General features: G+C 46.1%; 1 protein-coding gene across 1 annotated transcript in view; it reads right to left on the reverse strand.

Annotated features, from left to right (window-relative positions):
* LOC108579866 overlaps window positions 1–20,987 on the reverse strand; it is a 300,343-nt gene that overhangs the window by 53,469 nt on the left and 225,887 nt on the right. Inside the window, exon 6 of the mRNA XM_017943486.1 lies at window positions 5,445–5,572. Within this exon, the coding sequence (XP_017798975.1) occupies window positions 5,445–5,572 (128 nt within the window). The remainder of the gene's footprint in view (window positions 1–5,444; window positions 5,573–20,987) is intronic.

Consider the following 20,987-nt stretch of genomic DNA (forward strand, 5'->3'; position numbering starts at 1 on the left):
GGACGAGCCGGCGGCGGATAACTCGACCACGACGACGACGACGATGACAACGATGAAGAAGAAGAAGAAGAAGACGACGACGACGAGGACGACGTCGCGACGAACGATGGTGCGGGTGGTGCAGGGTTGTGCTGGTGGTGCTGGTGATGGTGATGATGGTGCAGGTGCGCGTCATGCTCGCTTTGGGAGTGCCTTGGCTGCAGGTGCACTGTGCTGGAGGCACGATCATGCTTGGACAACGTGGAAGAAGAAGAAGAAGAGGAAGAAGAAGAAGAAGAAGAAGAAGAAGAAGAAGAAGAAGAAGAAGAAGAAGAAGAAGAAGAAGAAGAAGAAGAAGAAGAAGAAGAAGAAGAAGAAGAAGAAGAAGAGTCGCGATCATAGAAGCTCCCAGGTCCCTCCATTTCACGATCATCCGCATCTTTCCCCCTGTACAGAGGCCGATGCTCGTCGTCGGTACCAGCACGAGCCTCTTGCCGGTTCTCGTAATCGGCACGAGGATCGTACGTCTCGACTACGAGTACACCGGGCCTGCCAGGCAATTCCGGTGCTTCCTGATGACGACCGTGCTGATGACGATGCCCGTGGTGACGCCTCTGTCCCGGCTCCTGGATGTCGTTAGTGCTCTCGTGGTCGTAGTACGAGGTGCGCGCGGCCCCGGGGAACAGAAAAGAGGGGTACATACTGGTCGGCGGTAACCAGATCTCCTGGTAGCTCTCCTGCTGCGGGTCGAACGGATACAGGGCCGAGTCCGTGCCCGACAGGTCTACGGAGGTGGAGGAGGGCAGGAACTCTGTAACACAGAAGCAGAGACGCGGACGAGAACGGGGTGAGTGGGGTGCGTGATCGCATTTGGTACACGTGCACGGACGGGTTTCGCGTGCTACGTGCTACTCTTGTGGTCATCGTGACATCGTAATGGTGATTGGTGGTGGTGGTGATTGTGAGGGTTGTGGTGGTGGTAGTGGTTTCGGCTGAAGCAGTCTTACACGGAGGTAGAGGTGTACCGCGACTAAAACTCGTTTTCGCTAGCGTACGTTCTGGAAATGAACAGATTGTACAGGGTGTTCGGAATAGAAAGATATACATAGAAAAATCGGTACCGCTGTTAATTTCCAAAAACGAACGGCTGTCGAACGAAAACAAGGAAAGGGGAAATGCCAGCGTAAGGCAGGTAATCCGCAAATTACTCCAGCGACAGGGTCGGTCGATGGCCATTATCGTCCCCGAGACGTTCCGGAAGCTGATCGAGCCACGAGATCCGTTTCTACTCTCTCTGGAGGATCGTTGGTGGAACTCTAGGCGGGTGGTCGCGCGCGAGAGAGCGTTTGCTCAGGCGTTTGTCGCTCGACGGAGTTGGCAAGGAAGGAACGAGGCAAAGGGGAGCCTCGAGGTCTTTCCCGTCGATTCCGATTACGACTTGGTTCGTTTAACCCTCGACTCCCGGCTTCTTCTCCGTTCCTTTGCCACGAATCTTCGCCTCGGCTGGCCCAGGAAAATATTGGCGCCGCCTCGAGACTCGCTCGGAGTCGCGGTTCGCTGCCTCCAACTGTTCATCTGTACACGCGTCGCTGCGTGTCGGTGAGTTTAAAAGGGCAGGTTGGATGGTGTGTTGTTGTTGGTGTGAAAAGTCCCGTCTGCCCTATGGAACGGGGACAGGATGTTTAAAAAGAGATCAGCCTGGGTCGAAAGGCCAAGTATTACGGCTGGAGAATTACGAGGGTAGTTTTTCTTCTCGGTAAATGCCACGCGAAAAGGGAAAAATTCGTTCGCTGGAGTAACTTGTCTTCCCCTTTCTTTGTCTAGTTTTCGTTCGAGTGTGATATATCGTGTACGAAGAGTCGGTTTGTTGGACGGTATCTAGAATAAACAGAGGAGGAGTAGAAGGGAGCGAGTAGTGAGTCGAGTAACAGAGAGTAGACAGACGTAGTAGGCGATTAATCGACAGGCATGCACATTCCTCGGATAGAAGTAGAAAAAATTATCGACATGCAGGCTGAGAACGTGTACGAGCTCTAAATAAAAAATTTAGTCGTCCCTCGTGCGAAAAGTATAGCATGCGGTGCATAATCTCCTCTGCGTTCACGCCCGAAGGTTCTCCGGTTCTTATCCGCGCTTCTCTGTTCACGGGTCGAAGCGCGAATATCCCTCGTATCGACACGCGTCGATAATTATCTTCGTGAACCCACCCTTCAATTAAGAATACAATTGAAAGAGTCAGCTAAAAAAAGAAAAGGGAAACTATACACTTCGTTTGCCTCGATTGAAATCTGACCTGGAAAAGAGACTTACTGGTCTAAAATAAACTCGATGCAACTAACAACCCACCTCGCGATAAAAAGAATAAAAAAGGGGAGAAAAAGAGAGAGAGAAAGAGGCGAGAAGGTATGCTAATTTCCATCCGCGGATAGAAATCGTTGGCCTCGCGTGTTCCCCTCAATACCGTAGCCCGATCCAGGAATTCGCGAAGAAAGAAAAGCGCTGACCCAGTTCGATTAGACGATCGGGGACGGCGGGAGGCGAACGCGAGCTTGAAATGCAGCGAAAAACGCGCGTGTAGAGATTGCGGAAATCGTGCGGATCGATCTCGAAATGCGGATCCTTCGGGCGGAATGCGTACTTAGGGGGTGCTGGTGCTTCCCGTGCACACGTTCCTTCACGTTCCAACATCTCCACGCCGAGTCCAGGCCTCTCTTTTCCACTATTTTCTCTCCTCCCTGTCAGCTGCTTCGCAATTCTCGCTGCTAGACGAGGATCATCGTTTCCGGTTCCTTTTCCTTCGGTCAGGGCTGCACGCCCAACTTGACACTCGATTCGACGTCGATATTCTTTTTTTTTTTCGTACACGCGACGAGGTTTATTCAAATCGTCCTTTCCTTGTCGATTCGATCGTAAATCGAAACTTGTTGCTCGTGATACAGGGAGAGAACATTCGTCACCGCAGTAATTGTGCTCGATTTTCGATTGATAAATAAACCGCCCGTCCTCACGTTTGCCATTCTTTTCACTCGCAGAGGAGCTTCTGTCGCGACGCGAATTAGGGTAACGTACAGTGTACAGTTTAGTCCCTCTGTGCTGAAAACGTAGAAAGTTCGCGATCGTTCGTCTATCCAGCAACGACAATCAGTTCTCGCTCGGTTGAAAAACGAACAGGAGAAACGCACACTTAAAAGAAGAAGAGAAAACATACGCTTGCACGTCGCACATGCGCCTCGTGTGGCTGTACTTACGTAGAAGTAAACGCTTCGAAATTCTCACCCTCTGACTATTTTACGCTGGTCTTGGCGGTCGTGAATCGGTACCCTGTCGATCGTGGACTAACGAGAATTCGTTTTTTAAATAGATCTATCGCTCTCGATTCGCGGGATTACTTTTTGTACCGCGAACAAAAAAAAAAAAAAAAGGAACACGAAGGACAGGTAAATGTATAACACGCAAATTGAAAAACTCATTTCTGTAGATAAAAAGAGTTACATACATTCGATAAATGTGAAAAAAAAAAAATGGTACACGCGGGCGAAAGGGATTGAAACGAACGTTTGATCCTTTCGAATCGTAATGGTGAAATTTTTCTCTCCGTTGATTGGAAAAATTCATCGAATATTTGGAATCAAGCCGGCAAAACAGAATCGTGCGAAGTGATATTTTTTTGTGAAACAGTGGAAAGAGATCCTCGTGAAATTGATACACAGTTGTAACAATCACCTCTGCTTCTTTCCTCGAATTTAAACCGGGGGACAGGTGAAATTTCGCCGACACGTTTCCAATCTTATCGGCGATCGTCGATCGCGATCGAGAACGAAGGGTGGGGCTAGAAATAGGTGGTCGAGTGTCATTAGGCTCGAAGGGACGGCAGAGAGGAGAGATGTGGTCGCTGGAAGGGACACCGGATTTCAGTGAAATTAAGGTCGAGTCTGGTGCGCGATGAAATCCTTATCTATATCTCGATACCGGTGGCCTTTGGTTAATTAAGGAGAAAGGAGCTTATCCGAAGGAGGCCATAACATCGTCCCACGAGCCTTAAACACCGCGGTATCGCTGAAAGTAATTGCTCCGTCGAGCCCTTTTCCACTCGTATCTTTCCCTTCGACGTCCACGCAACCTTGGCGAAAAATAGCGCCCGCCAACCAAACTAATCGCCGTGGTTATCGCTCGATTTTCCGGCTTTTCGGCCAAACTTCTTGACCTGCTAACACTCCCTTCGATAATCCACGAGGATCTCCTTCGACTTGAAATTGGAGTGCGTCTTATGGTCCGAAGGTAACATTAGAATACGAGCTATTAGAGAAGTTCAATTACTGGCGCAGTATGTTGATAGAATTAGTACAGCACGCCGGTGATAGTACCGAGAGTGGAGATGAACTGAACATTGCTAATAAATAAATTAAGTAAGAATTTGAGAATATCTTTATACACCTAATAAAATGTTCTTTTCTAAAAATCGTCTCATAAATTTGGGGTGCGTCTTATGGCCCGAGAAATACGGTACTCTGAATTCAATATTGAAACTGAAAAATTTCGTTACTCTGTTCAAAATGAGAGTAACCTCGCTTCGCGCATGGGACGTGCCTAAGGCAGGGCTGGAACGTCCAAACCGCCTACGTTTCTCTCCGTCCTACCCTCTGCTACGCTCTCCGTCTACGCGCAGAACGGACGAGAACCGGTCCGAGAGCGAGGTTACACTTATTTTGAACGACGTATATATTTTCCATTCTACATAGAGAGAAACAATTCAGATCCTGAAATACCCGAAAATATCCCCAATCTCTAACTGAGCAATAACGGAATCCTACGAACCTACACAGAGGGCGGCGTTTCGATCCAGGATCGACAGAGTGGCTTTCCCTCTTTCTCTGGAAAGCACGCACATCGATCGAAGTAAAAGATAAAGTGGTACTCGGTGACAAGATACAAACATGTACACAAGGTGAGGGGTCAACCGAGTCTCGCAACGAAATTTACCAAAAAATATATATATAATATGTATATAAAAAAAATTAAGAGAAAGGTATGTAAGTGTGTGTGTGTGATGTCCATTAAAGAAAAGAAACAGGTTTACAGACGTTTACTTCACAACACCAACAATCGTTTCTTCCACAGGGGGTGCGCTAAAGTAACAATACGGTTAAAACGAACGTATGTAATGTATATATATATGTTACTCGTTCAATCATTCAGGTTGAGAAAAAAAGTGTGTGGCTGACTCGAGGGCGACTCACAACCAAAACAGAATAAAATCAGTCAAATTTCACAGAAGCAAGTAAATATATAGTTCTCGAGTGTAACACGCGCTACTGTATACGGATGCCTGTATTATATTGTATGTACCACGTGTACGTACACATAGATCAATGTACACACGTATACGTAGGTACACGTGTGTAGGTATGTATAAAACGTATAGAAAAACGGTTGCGATGGAAAAACGGGCGCGATTTCATACTCACCAACGCACGGATTGTGATTCACCATCGAGAAGATCCTGTCGCAGCGCCTCTTCATGTGGTTGTTCGGACAGATGCAGCCGAACATCGGTGACAATCGTAGCTGGGTCCAGGAATCGTGGCACGCGCCTCTGAAACACGATGGGGGAACGGAGAGATCAAAATTTTATTCGCTTTACGATTATATTACGATTGAGGCGTATCCTGTAGCCGGATTTATGGCAGCGAGTCAAGTGGTCGCCGTCGCAGGCAAATAAAACGGAGAGATCAAAATTTTATTCGCTTTACGATTATATTACGATTGAGGCGTATCCTGTAACCGGATTTATGGCAGCGAGTCAAGTGGTCGCCGTCGCAGGCAAATATCGTTTCCTCAAAACACCACAAGTGTTTATCGCGTTGCCTGCGACACTTAGTCCCTAGTCTCCGAGACGTGGGCCACTTGATTCCCACGCATCCCCACCCTAGGATAACGCGCTAAGGGCGAAATGGAGGGAGTAAACTGATCGGTGATTTTGGAAAAGGAAAAATGGGAGTCTCCGTCGAGGGAAACCGCGGAGACTCCGGCAGAATGGACTCCAGACCTCGAAACAAGTCAGAACACAGACTGCGCAAAGAAAACTTAGTGTTTCAACCAAGAAAACACACGTGCAAAAACAGAGAGCAGTTGAAAGGTAGCAACCGTGAATTCTTCTCTGCAAGCGACACGTTTGCAAATTAACAAATCTGCTGAGATTCTTCGAGAAACGAGTAATACCTGTTCCGAGGCCGCGGCGCCTAGAAATTCCGCGCAAAGAGATGCTCGGGGATAACAGAAATCGGCGAACAGAGGGATCTTGGAGCGGAGCAATGGCGCAACTTTTCCAGGGCGCCCGGCGGGCCTCCGTTTGACGGCAAAGTCCGCTAACTGTTCCAGAGTAAACGCGTTCCAGTTCGAAAGTCAATTGGCGGGGGCTCGCGTAAAGTTTCGCCCGTACGTTACCGTCTGACGGGCGAAAAAAGGACATCAGGTCCAGCTCGTTTTAGTGCACGATCGCTTTTCAGCCGGGCCACACTGAGCGCACGTCCGTGTAAAACCACGATCGGTACCTGGCCAACTGTGATTTCTAGTTGCACTACGCGCAGAACTGGTTCAAACGAAGTAACCGGACTTTTTGTCGACCAATGCTCATGTAGCCTGTAATCGCGTAACATCAGCGATCCTACCGGAACGAGAATGAACGATTTTTGATACGATTTGGAACGAAGTGGGGGGAAAAGCGGGCGATATTTTAGCCTCCGGTTGGAAAATCACTCGGATCGATCGAACGTTGCGATACCACTTTGAACTGTTCGGCGAATTAATCGAGTATCGATGCTTTTGTAATTACCGAAATTGCCTGATAATTTCCCGGAGAATCGACGAAAAATTCGCGGGAGCCTTTGTGCAGCCTGCTTATTCGCGGGATCGTTTCCCTTCGCTGTTGACCAACAACGATCAGGATTAACAGGAACGTTTACAAACGAAGAAAGATCAAGCCGGATATCATTAACTGCACCCTTGAAATCCTTAATCGAAGTGGCCCCTCGATTTCTTCGTGGAACGAATTTAATTAAAACGTCGTTATCGCTCGCCGGTTGGAAAAAAGCAACGCTGTTAAAACCGGCTAATACTTTCCATTCGATAATCTCCGGAGTATGTCGTTTCGGTAATCGTGGCTAACTACTTAATTGAAACTCGAGAGAAGATCAGCCGAGGTTCTTCGTTAAAGGCGAGTGAAAAAAGGAGGGGGGGAAGAACAGTTCCCGCAGGACGAGTGTAATTATAATTCAGCCTTGACAAATTTAGATTGGTAGCAGATGGATGACAGATAGGTGGAAAGGGGTTAGCTGACAATTAAAGCAAATAATTATCGAGCCACGGATTGTACTCGGGAAACTTGACACGAAACCGAGCCGCGCGGACGTAACGAAACAGCGCGACAGATTCGATTAAATCGCGGCTAAGCTTAGAAGTCTATATGCAAATGTTTCCCCGTGCCACATTAATCCAATCAGACCGAATTTCAGCCCGATGAAAAAAGCTAACTCTGCTTTCTATCGCGAGCGATTAATGTTTTTTAATTATTGCGGGTGTTCGTGGAATTCGAATTTCTCGATGGTGCATGGAATACGGGGAAAATAGGGGAAATTTGGGTAGTATAGAACGTGCTTAGTTAAAACTACCTCTCGCTGTATTTATTCCTCAGACTATACTCTGTCACAAACACTCTTCTTTCGCACTTCTCCTTCCAAATTAAACAAGCACTAAATACGCTGTAGCGAGCCTCCTACGCTCGGCCACCAGAGGGACGGGACTAACCACAGGTTCTCGCTAGTCCTCATAAAGGCTCCTATTTGTATATATACATCTTGTGACCTTAGTCCTTCCAGTCCCTCCCGCGTCCAAAGCACGGTTCTCCTAGAGAGCCTTACCGACGAGTCCACTAGGAGGCCCAGGACGAAACGCCCTAACCTTTCTTTTCCTGCCTATCCTACACCAACTTTCCTACCTAGCTTCAACGCATGAAAATTCCATAGTACTATGGTACTACCATAGAACGTGCTTCTATAGCTGTATTTATTCCTCCGACTATACCCAGTCACAAACACTCTTCTTTCGCCGCGTCTCCTTTCAAATGAAACACCCATAAAAATTGTAAACGCACGAAAATTCTAAATAGGCACAAAAATTCCATCACAGGTACACTGTCTAGTGTCATCAATGTGACAGAAACTGATACAGCTTTCCTCTGAATGGACTATTTATTCGAAGCCATTCAATAAATATCGAAGCTGGAACGGAACGAGATTGAAACTAATTATGTCCTCCGTGGCTAATTGAATAATTCATCGAGTATATACCCCGTTGATTGTTTAACCTTCAACTCCTTCGGTGGATCGAGAGACGAACCGGGTTAAATGTCCCTCTAATGAGCCTGGTAATCGAGGGTTGGATAACCGATAGCGCGGAGGGAATAAGAACGATCGTGGTTTTCGGTGGAACGACGAACCTCGAATGTAGCATTCCTCGAAGGAGGATTATAAATATCCAGGTCAGTTAAATCCGCCAGATGCACGGTTTCACCAGGGTTTATTAAAAACTGCAACGCAGTCATTTATGTAAGAGAATCGTCGTCCTGTTTCGTCGTAAGAGGCACCAAGATAACCGGAGATCTTTCTCTACTGCATTCGCATCGGTACGGTGGCTGTATTTTATTCGCGTACTCTCGTCGATATTTGTATTTCGATACCATGTGACGACGCTGTACGATTCTCGAAACTGGAACGAATTTTCTTTATTTATAAACTATCTTGTCTCATTCGTAGTAATATCGAGAGGTAGTCACGCTCGCAAATCTTCAAATAGAATTTCCTCTCCGTTTTAGACGAGGTACTTGGTCTCCCTGTTGTGTGTTCCAGAAAAGGACACGACAGGAGAGAGTGCACACAGAAAAGGTCGGAGGAAAAGCGAGGGGATAGAGAATTCGCGAAGAGAGTAGGACCACTCCTCGAAAATTATTTGGGTTAATGGCACACACGGTTCCGTGACTCTCGCTCTCGACGAACTACAAGGCAAACGGAGCAAAAAGAGCGACGAAATACCAAACCGACCACCCCACACACAGTCTTCCTAAGTCTTCCTCCAATCTTTTGCAGGAGGTGGTCTAATGAACTTTACTCAAATCAGGATGTCGTGCAAAGTAGTTTACTTCGGACTCTTCGGCGTCCGTCTATTACCGAAGCTAAGAACCGACTCTCGTCGAATGGCAAAAATATCGCTGGGCCGAACCGATGGGCACTCCCGTCTGATGTTTGTCACTCGCCAAGAGGCGCAAGCCAAGCCATAAACCGTCCCAAAATGCCCACACTTTCTCCTTCTTTTTCTTTTTTTTTTCTCGTTTTGCCTCCTCTTCGAATAATATTCGTTGAATCGTAATATCTAGTTATGTCTTATTACACCGCCACTTTGTCAGACGCCTTGGCGAAACACTTCGATTATCTCGTTGGCAGAGAGCATACTCGAGAACAAAACTTCTATGGTAAAGGAGAAGCCTTCTGGCTGAAATTCATCATCGTCGAGTCTCGAAACTTGTTCCATGCTTCATATGGATTCCACGGAAACTCGAGAACTTCGTCGTAAGAGTTCAACAACAACATCGAATGAAAAACGTTCGAATATACGTGCATCTTGTTCGGTTCGCGGAGGAATATCTGCGGGATTTGGATTACTGATGGTAACCGAGGGTAGGAAAGTGTACTTGAAGTAATTATCTTTCCGCGCTGTCAACTCGATGTCTCCTCTCTTCCAAATCTCACTTGCTCTCCACACTCTTGATTTTTTAACCCATTCGAGGCGAATCACACACCTAAACAGCGTGAAATGCCGCCCCTAGGCGAAGAGGTCAATGACACACCGTGTGTGTAACGATCATGGATCCGTATTACGTTATTACCGAAGTAATCATGGAACTAATCACGGAAATGAGATCATTTTCAAAGAAAATCAAAATTGAAGCTCCGTAGATATTAAAACCTGCGTTGGTTTCGAGCTAGGGCCACAAAGTGAGAGTAGACACACAAAAATGTCTACAATGTTAATTTCTCACTTCCCAATTTTCAATATTAAGAACAAAATTTGGCCTCCTGCGGACCAACTTTAAACACGGGTTAAACACGCACCTTCTCCATTCTCTCCCCAACATTCACACTCCCACAACACACACACACACACACCTCTGGATTTTTCCGCAACGATTAAAACTAACCCAAAACTAACACGAAAAGGGTCTGTTCCTTACCTGAGCTTTCATCGCCCTCAAGAAACGAACGAGCGAAGGCAAAAACGCTCGCGATTCTGCATATTCGCGGCGCATAAGTAGGCCAACGATAAAGCAGAGCTTCTCCCGTTAGGAACGTCCAACGAAATTATGGTTCCGTCTGGCGGCGATGACGAATTTTCGTGGACGGTGTGTGCCGGTGACAGGTATTCGGGGCGCAGTCTGTTCGAGGAACAAGCGCGGCGTTGTGCGGTCTGGCCGCACATCGAACACAGTCGTCTCTGGACGTCTCCGGCGCGGCGAGTTCGAGCAGGGCAGCTTTAAGCCGCATCCGGTGAATTTATGGCGGCCACTGTAGTGGCTGGTCGTTGCTCTTCCGTTTGTTGCTTGGATTTTCCTCGGGGAACGCCCGGGAAAAATTCGACCGTTCTCTTTCAATCCTCCCACGCCACGATGCACACGCCGGTGTAAAGGAAATATGTGTCGTGGCTTTCCGCGGATTATCTCCCACCTCCCGTTCGTTTCGCCAACGTTCATCCTCGAAATTATCGGCACCGTGAATTAATCCGCGGCTTTCTTCGAATTGCCATCGATTATTTCTCCTCGTTCTTCGTTCCGCTTCTTCTCGTCCCCGAACATCGCGCCCGCGGTTTGAATTTAAGAGTAAAGTTTACCACCTCTGGCTCGAGTCCTCTGAATTCGTGAATTTTGATTTTATTACGCTTGCAGGAGGAAGGAACAGGTGACCCGTCATCTTTCGCAGACTCCTCGACCGACATCGATGTAACTCATTCTCAAGCCGAGCCAAAGAACGTATGAATAATTCAAGGACAAGCGAGAGAAAACGCCGTTCCCGTGGAGTTAATCAATGCCAGATAAGAAGATCGCTCTCTCTCTCTCTCCCTCTCTGTTTAATTCACAGCGGGAACTTAGAGATGTGGTGGTTATCGTGGGAGTTAAAGGCGGTCGTAGCGAAAGTGACGAGTTTCTTCTCACGCATGCTAATCAACGTTAGCGAAAGTCACTCTTGATGCAGAGAATTTAATCCTGTCGTGTAGAGAAGCTAGCCAGGACTGTAGTTAAAATTGTATCCAGAAGTCTATGAAGGAAAATTCACAATCGAACGGTTGTCTCTACGAAATCGAAATACCGATGGATAAAATTAAAGGTTGGAAAGCCAAGACTTTTAGCAGAGGGTTAAAAATTCGATTTTCGTCCCTGGATTTCATCCGAATTCCCGGAGACAAAAAGAGAAACTTTTATTGGCTGTCGACGCGTTTTTCCACATTCCCCGTGCTGTCGACCCTTTTTCCCCATTTTCCGCGTGTGTCTCGCGTTCGGTTCGATTCCGGCGCGCTTCGGGGCCGAGTTACAAAGCGCAAAGTTATCCGGCGTTATTCGAGAGGCAAAGGGAACAGCAGCAGCAGTGGACCTGGATCGTGAAAAGAAAAGGTTATGGCGGAGCTCGCGGACGGACATTCGCGGAGATTGAAAATCGCACGCCGGCAATGAAATGTACGCTCCTCTCCGGCGAAACTCTTCGACTTTACTGCAGCCACTCGATCCATCCTTGATTTCCGCGGGAACTTCTTTTTACGCTCTCGCCACCGCCGTCCGCTCAAGCGCCTGATAATCCAACGATTTTCCAAGGATTTATTTCGCTATTTCGGACGGATGTAACGAGGTTTCCACGTCTGAACGTGTTAAACGAAAGGTAATAAAAATGAATCACGGCTGATTCCTTTCTCGGATAGAAAAACAAAGTGCAGCGTGCTTCGTCACTTTTGATACAATATTAGAGGACCAAATTGGAGAACGGTATCGGAAAAGCTGTTGGAAAAAAATACAGCCCGGCCTGACGGATGGTAGCATCAATCCACAAACAGATTTGATGGATCGCGATACGCGTATGTACGGACACGTACGGAGGCCAGTGTACCTGGCTACTTTCGTTGTCGAAAGTTGGGAGGAGAAGAGAGAGTGAGAGAACGAGCGCGGAAAAATACGAAATTCATATCGGGGAGGAAGAGAGAGAGAGAGAGAACGATCACTGAAAAATACAAAATTCATACCAGAGAGAAAGAATGAAAGGGGAAAGCGAGAGAGAGAGAGAGAGCGACCAGTGAAACATACAAAATTCATCCACGCGAGAGTGAGAGAGGGGACGAGAGAAAAAGACAGAAGGACCGCTGAAAAATACAAAATTCATGGCGAAAAGAGAGGAAGAGAGAGGTAGGGGCCAGGAATAATCCGTAAATCTGGTTTTTATCGCGCGCAAGCCACCAACAAGGCGAGGGTGAGTGGTCGTCGGTGGAAAGCGCGAAAGAACAAAGAGAAAAGCGAGGCCAGGGGTCGCGTTGGATGCTGGACGACCACCGTACGAAGAAAGTGGTTGGAAAGAGAGAGTGTAAAACAACGAGAGAGCGGGGCACTTGCCCGTATACGTACGTACGGTCGGGCGATAATTTACTGGCGTGTAGGTACGTCTGAAGGATCCGGTACGTGCCGGTCGAGTGGTCTTGCACAGTCGGGGGTGCTAAGTACGCCTACGTGTGCGCTGACGCACCCTCGCAACACCCACCTTGCACCCGGTGCACGCGCCTTCACGACTCGCCTGACAAAACGCGACTACTTTTTACCACGAGATCTTCCCTTTTCTTCTCTCGATTTCGTTCGGTCGGCACGGACGTCTTCCACTGACCTATTTCCGTGTCAAGCCCTTGCGTTAGATCAACGAGCCTGACTTCTGTCACCGGTTATGATTAACCTTCTGAAATTTTTACACCAGTAATTTCTTCCAAACGAATTTTCATCTTCATCGAGAATAAAGATCAACGTACACAGCTTGTAGCCATTTTGACCAACTATCGTTGCTACTTCATTTAAATGGCTTGCCAAGTGCCAAAATCCCTCTTCGCTATCTACCTTCGCTGTTAAACCGGCTACAAGTGGACTTGGTTTTCCTCACCTTCAAATACCCGAACCCATGGGCACAAGGTGTTAAATATTTTAGTTGAGGAATGATTGTGTAACGTGGGAGAGTTCGAGAAGCATTTCAGAATTTTTTCAGGTCCTTTGAAAGACTAGGTATGGTAAAGATATTAGACTTGGACGGAAACGAAAGATCTACAAATCTGAGTAATCTGAGAATTGCTACGTCTGAATAACGTACAATATTGTAACTTTCTTTAGAAGATTACTCACGCAACGCAGAACTGCGATGTAATTCAGTTCGCTTCGTCGAAGTCGATGAAATTTCAATTCCGCGTTAAATTCAAACTTCTACAAACACTTTCAGTTTTACTGCATTTTAACGGGTGCGATTAAACGTTTGAGCGGCAACCTAGCTATTAAACACCCTGACAAATTTTCTCTTTGTATCCAGTCTTACAGTCATATTTCAATTTACATTCCCTTCTGTGCAAGACAATTAAAAATACTTTACTTACACTTAACCAGAGAATTCCTACAAATTCTTCCGAGAGGTCCCGTCGAAACTATCCAAACATCCGCTCGTTATCGGAGATTTCCGCAATCCGATTCTCCACTCTCACGGAGAGAGGTACAAGTTACCTTGAGAAAATCGCTTCGTCGAATAAACACCGAATCTCCAACGTTTCCATCTAACCAACTAAACTAGGATGACTGTCGCTTTCGTTCGAACGCTTTTTTCACCTCCTGCCAGGACGATCGTTCGTGTTCGAACCCGTTCCCAAGAAAACGGCGCGTGAACATCGACAAAAGTTATGCATAGCCGGCGTCGGGACGCTTCTGAATAATGTATGCGCCTATAGCACGACCGTGGAATGATTAACGACGCTGACCCGCTTGTAACTTCCGAAAACTTTTCACCGCTTTTTCCCTCTTTTCCTCCTTTTTTCGGAGCTTCTTCCAGCCGTGCGCGAGTTCGAATCGTTTTCTCTTTGCCAGTCGGACGGTTTATTTATCAGCCTGTTATAAATTATGCCCTAACTCGGATACGTAGTTGTTTTCGTGCAGGACGATTGCCACAGTTCGTTTCCCCTTCGAGAATTTCGTCAATTCGCTGAATGATTTATTAAAGGGCAGTGGAATATTTCAACGTGCTCTCGAGAGTTAGAGGGAGAATTGTTAAAGATTCACTTGGAAGTGGAGATTGTTCGACTCGTAGGGCGCGGCAATAGATTAAGAGCCTTAATTAAAAATTCCTCCTTTATTTACGCGTCCTTTCGTTCTCGAGTACTTCAGTAACTGACTTCCTTTTCAAAAAATCAATAGTGAAATCGTTCGCAGTCGACTCGTTTATGTCTTCTTCAGTTTTAAATACCAGCAAGCATTTTTAATTAAGATTCTAGATTCGTTTGCTACACCCTAAAATTAATCTTCGTTTCTTTCTACCTGAGAGGCGTTTCGGTGAACCTGTTACAAGACGTTGTCTACGAAAAAGGAGGAGACAATCATTCGTAGAGATGAAGGGGTTAAAGTCGTAGTGATGTAAATAAGTCAGAATTTCCTTATTCTGAGGAACGGAGAATGTTATTAGAAATGATCGAATATTGCTACAATGTTACCAGATTGCCTGTCCCAATTATAATTTACTTCGCTTGTCCCTTTAACAGGTTGCATTTCACCACTTAGGTTCAAATTTTCCGAAATGTGACTTACACCACTGTGACTTTAACGTTAGGTTTGAAGCATTTCGAATTTCATAAGGAAAATTGCAGAAAAACATTTCTCTCCAACACTTATGCTTGTTATAAATTTTACATAAATATATAATAATCACGTGGTCTCGTTTGAATTATATATCACAAATTATCTATACATAATATAAATTATAAATTATATATTTCGTTGTAAATTAATAGCGTATAATATGCTGTTTTTAAATAAAACAAGTTGTTTAGAGATACAGTGACTCCCATTAATATTCGGACACTCTTTAGAACAGTGTAGTTTAGAACTTGAGATGAAATTTTCAGCATATGTATAATCGACATAGATCTACAAAACGTAAGTTTATGCAAACAGTGACTTTTACAATTTTCTTCGCGATTCCCGCAAATTGCAATTCTTTCATCCTAACAGTATCTAATAACAATGTGTGGGGGAAAGGCAGTGGGTTAGGTCCAATTTTAAAAAAGTTATACCGTTCTAAAGTGTCCGAAAATTATATAAAAGATGTCCATAAACCTAGTGCTAAACTCTCGTATAACCTTGTAACAGGTCTATGTATATATAAATTTAATCGATAGATCCCTTTGCGGTGTGATTTAAAAAAAATATCTTTCCAGGACTGTGACAGCGTCATTTCTTTAAGGTACTATTCTTGGAGAGGAAGTGAACCAGGTAGAGATCGATAGTACGTGATTTCCACGAAATTCTACTCATACGGCATGCCGCGAAATTTGATTTATTCACATTCGTTGGAGCGTCGCGGTATCCAGCGTGCATCGAGCTACAATTTGTCATCGTACCGACACGCTGCAAGGGAATACGGCCTCCTTCCTATTTCATGCGTGTATATACACTATTCATAGTCACGCCGTGAGTGCACTCTCGTCATCTCGTAGACGCGACGCAACGGGACGACACCCGCGGTATCGCATAATCTACGCAAACTCCACGCTGACAGCGCCGATAAATAACTAACGCGGTAACCCAACTAACGAGTTCCCTGCCGAGAATCGTCGTGCTCCGCGTCTTTATGCTTAAATTTCGGACCACGCGAGAATCTTCAAAGAAAATTAACCCAAATTAAAGTAAATTAATAATTGACAGCGGATTCAATATTGGTGTTAAATCTTAAACTCTCGGTGACGCGTTGATAAGTGCGCTTTTTTGCAGTACTTGGCGCGTTTTCCGCGTCTTCATACTCACTGGACTTAAATTTCAATGTTTTACTATTTTACATATGTGAATATCGAGAGTGAAAAATTTCCGGCCACGCGAGAATTTTCAAGGGGAAATTAACCCAAATTTACCAAATCGAAGTAAATTAATAATTGATAACGGATTCAATATTGGTGTTAAATTTTAATAAGCGCGTTTGTTTGCAGCATTTGCATATTTTCCGCGTCGTCGCACTCACTGCGGCACTTAAATTTCAGTATTATACTTATACGTGACCATTGTCAGTGAAAAATTTCGGACCACGCAAGAATTTTCAAGAGACAATTAACCCAAATCAAACTAAATTAATAATCCACAGCGAATTCAACATTGGTGTTAAATTTTAAATATTGCAATATAGTTTGCACCTCTAATCACCGAGGTGTATCTCCTAATCCTCAAACTGTCTAAACATTTTATTAATCACAGAGTGACTCCAGACGTTTCGACCTCCCGTTCAACCATCGTCAAGGAAGGCTCTAATTTCCTCGACTGTACAAAGCACGTTAACTTATCCCAGAAATAACTCCAGCCGCGACTTCGTTCTAGCCTAAGAAATATCCCAAGATACGATTACGGGGAAGTTGTCTCCGAGGCAGGAAGTATCGCGAAACAGGATTTTCAGAGAGCAACCGTGCGATATGCGGCCGCGGATAAGTGCAGGCCGAAATCGACCGGCTCGCGCAAAGTGTCTGAGATGCATGTGTGCATCCGAGAAGGTCTATAAATATATGATGCGCGGCTCGTTCAGTCCGTGGGGTGCTAAAGTGGGAATAGGCGAGTCGCCTTATGAATTTTAATGATGCGTATGGTCACGTGATAGGTAGAAGGGCTGCTTCGTGCCCGCCACCCTTGCGGAAGCGTTCGTTGGTCGAACCGGTCCTTCAGCTCCTTTCGCTAGTGCCACTCGTTTGTTCTCCTCGCACCGCAGACACGTCGGAATCGCTAAAATTTTCATCCTTTCGAATAATCTACTTACTTCGACCAGGAAGTCTAGAGACGGAGAAAAATTCACCGATGGTAACGTCGACGATTAACGTATATACAATTTCATCTTTCGCTTCGATAGCGCAATTTGCTTTTGAAGGGCAATAAAAATGCACGTTACAGGGTTACGCTATGTGCCCACACGGTAGTAGAGTGAAGTGTTTTAGCTCGGGAGGTTCGTGCTAGACTGACCTCCTGTCGCCTCGCCTTTTGTTAGTTTCCCTGATTGGCTAACCCGTCTTACAAGTCGCTGCGTATCCCTTGCGCCCTTGGAGCGCTCTTTCCGGGACCGCGGGGTGAGTGTATGTCACGCTGGAGATTTGGTGCTCGTGACGTGTCCGGTCGGGGCCTCGCACGGCGGACCTTTCGGAAACCCTTGGTTTACGACGCGGCCATTCACTGTTGAGGCCGTCGAAGAAAGTTTCTACGCGGACATTTGTGGCGACCGCCACGGGGGGCCTACGTACCTAGGCCTGGCGACTCCTGGCCCTCTAGGACAAGAGTATCGCCTTGGCAATGTTGGTCCGCGCCCCTACTTCCTGGGACTTTCCCAGGGAAAAAGGCACACGCATCGTGTCGCCTATACATTAAAAGTAGTTTAAGCGTTATCTGATTTAAATAATACATTTCTGTTAAGCAACCTTAGTGTAATAATTATTTTTACACCACGTCACTTCCAAACACGGTTTCCTCAAAAATAGCTTTTGAAGCGCGCACGTCATCTGGTCGTCTGCACGCCAAATGTTATTTCTCCGGGTACTGTAGCTGGTCGCTACACTTTCAACGATAACGAACATCGAGACAGAGGAGGGTTGGAAGTGAAATGTTTCGCATAAATGTAATAATTTTTCGACCGATAGCCGGGGAAATTATGCGCGGCAAATTGTTCGATTCGTTGCCGCGGACCGTCGAAGAGCATCCTCGCGTATAGTTCACGCATACAAATATAAGCCGCGTTCACGTACGGAAAATTATTGAAATTCTCGCAGCAATTCCCATCCGGAGCAGGGGGAGAGTTCGTTCGTTCTGGTTTTTCCTCGCGCGGTTCCCGTTAATAGGGCTTTAACGACCGGCAGCCGGGCGGCGTGCTGCTTTAAAATTCAACCAGCTTCGACCCTCCGCGAATTAGATGCGAAACGCATTTCCGGATCGCATTCGCGGCGATTTGACGTGATTAATATGGGAATTAACCGCGATTTCCCCGACGAATCCCACGCCGACGTCACAATCGCCGGGCGAAATTTAATTTCTTCGTGAATTATAATCGTGTTTCGACGATTATACGGAATTATATTTCCGCTTAGAGACGGTCGACCACCGGTGCCGCCTATACTTTATTAGATTTTACACCGCACAATCCCTATCACGGGGGCTCGCCGTTCAATCTTCACGCGTGCGAAGAACGCGGAATTTCCAAGGAACGCGAAAAGTGGTATCGAATGGGGAACGTTCGGGCGTAAATTGTGGAAAATTCAATTCATCCTCGAACCTCCCTCTTTCTCTCCGTCTCAGTTTAAACAACAGATTTGCAGAGATTCGAAGAAAGGGGCGAATCGGTTCAGTCCGCGGAATATCCGCCGAGGCTTTCGAGCACTAACAACGTCGTCCAGAGAGAAAAAGGACAAAACGACGTCGGTGAGATTCGTCGTTCGGTGGTGGCGCTGAATAATTATACTCGAGATCGCATCTAAGAAAAATATATTTACATCTTCCTCCTATCTCTCCGTTCTCTCTCTCTCTCTTTCTCTTGGTTCGTCCAATTCCTTCAATTTCCACGGACAATCCCATTAAGTTATTCATCAGCGTTCTATTAAAAAAAAAGGGAGAAAATAGACCGGAAGAGGCGGCGCGAGTGTAAACCTTTGGGCGGGCGAATTCAAAACAAATTTCAATATTTCACGAAACATCCGGCGGCGGCACGGCCCTCCCCGAATTTTTCCCACATTTTCTCCGCGGAAGTAATGCGATCACGTAGTCGTCGCGTTCGCACGTGCACAGACTGCGAATTCACGGCTGGTGCTCGCCTATCGATGGAGTTCGATTATGAATGTTAATTTTCCACCTGCCGGCTAATAAACGTTTATACATTCGTTCTTTCCGCCCGGCGAGCTTTAATTCCTGGTCGAATTAACAAAGGAACAGGTCGCTCTCGATCGGACCGCGGTTAGGTTCGAGAGGAAATTCTCTCGCGGCGAACGATAAACGCACGCGAGACGACGCCGGTGTGATTTACGGGCTTCTTTCCGCGCGCGGACCAATAATCAGCACGCTAAATCGCAAGGAGTATTAGAGCTCGCGTGTATCAACTCCTAATTTTTCCATCAGGCCCGAGTATCACACGTTTTATTAAATACCTCGACGGAGTTTTAACCACCCGAAGGTGAGTAATCTGTTATCTCGATCGGGGCGGCGAGGTTAATTGTCGGTGTACGGTGGTGAAACGTCCGGTTTCGGAAGCTTAATTACCGTCGTAACGCGCGAACGACGAAATGTTTCTCGAAGACGTGAGTCGCTCTTGTAACGCGTTAATTAAGTGCTTTTAATAGATTTTCGCCAAGTATTAGCTCGAATAATCTCCCCCGTTTCCAGTAATATTTTATCATTTCTGAAAGTGTCACTTAGAGAAACTGTACTATTCCAAGTGAAGCGATAAAAGTATCTTAGCTGGATTAACCTGCGATTAAATATTCAAGGTATCTAAATGTGCCGCTGAGAAACGAGTACACTCTGCAGAATATATTTCTTCAACTCTCTAATTTTTCTTCGACAAAGAGTGTATCGTATTATTTCGGTAACAATATACCGAGTGTTCACGCTGCTGATTTTCAACGTTTCTCTCGTTATTGATAGATTCGTGAGAAAAATACGAGGAGACGAAGTTTCATTGTTCCTTATACACAAAACGATTGCTTCGACAGACTGCTAAATTTGCATAGATTTTCGGTAAGCGACGATACCGCGAATATTTCTAAACTGACAGCTACAATTCGTTTTATATTATGAAAAAGTGGTCGTCGAGAGAAGTTCAAAGATCAACAAACTCCTTATTAAACTCAATTTCGTACGAATGTCTGTGACGTTAATAGAATCCTATTTTTGCGTCAGAAATTTCACGAGATTCCCGTATCGCAACGACTGTTTGACAAGAGTCCCGATACGAACGAGACAAGAGCGCGAAAAGTCCTCGAATTACGAGTCTGGTGCGGCGTGAATTCCTCGAAAAAAGTCTCGAACGCATAAAGGAAGTCTCACGTGGAGGGTTGCGCATGCAGAAAAGCGTGGTGTAGGTCGCAATCAACGGGTGCTCGTATCGTTGAGATAAGGATCGTTCTCCTTGTCGGCGGAACTGGCGCTAAAACCGCCGAAAATCCTATTACAGAGTCAGCTTGTAATTACGAGGCCGTCGTCTCGTACGTGCCTCCACGTGCGACTCGTTCAAGTGCCGCCACGTACTGTACAACACGCATGCGTGCATCCCGCGTAATTTATTCGACGCGGCGCGGCGTGGCAGCACGACCACGAGACCACGGCCACCCCTTTTCCCACTGCGATTCTTTTATTATGGGGCCACCTTTATGACACGCCGCCGCTTCGTTACGGCCCTAATGCAGTTGTCGAGAGCACGCGATACCCCCTTTGCTATCCCTGAATCATTCCTGCCGGGTTTCACCGAGGAACCACCCTGCGTGGCGTCTTAAAAGCGCGAGTTTCTGGTGGAGGAATGCTCGGTGGTAGACAGGCGGCGGTACGCGAAATTTAATAAGGGTAACAGTTTATTAACTGAGATGATTCAAGACTAAGGCTATATTGGTAACGAGCAACAGTTAAGTTACTCTCGATACTCTTTAATTTGCGCTCTCCGATGCTCTCTCCCTATGATAGTTTGACT

This window comes from Habropoda laboriosa, unplaced genomic scaffold (assembly GCF_001263275.1).
Source record: "Habropoda laboriosa isolate 0110345459 unplaced genomic scaffold, ASM126327v1 scaffold2, whole genome shotgun sequence".
NCBI lineage: Eukaryota > Metazoa > Arthropoda > Insecta > Hymenoptera > Apidae > Habropoda > Habropoda laboriosa.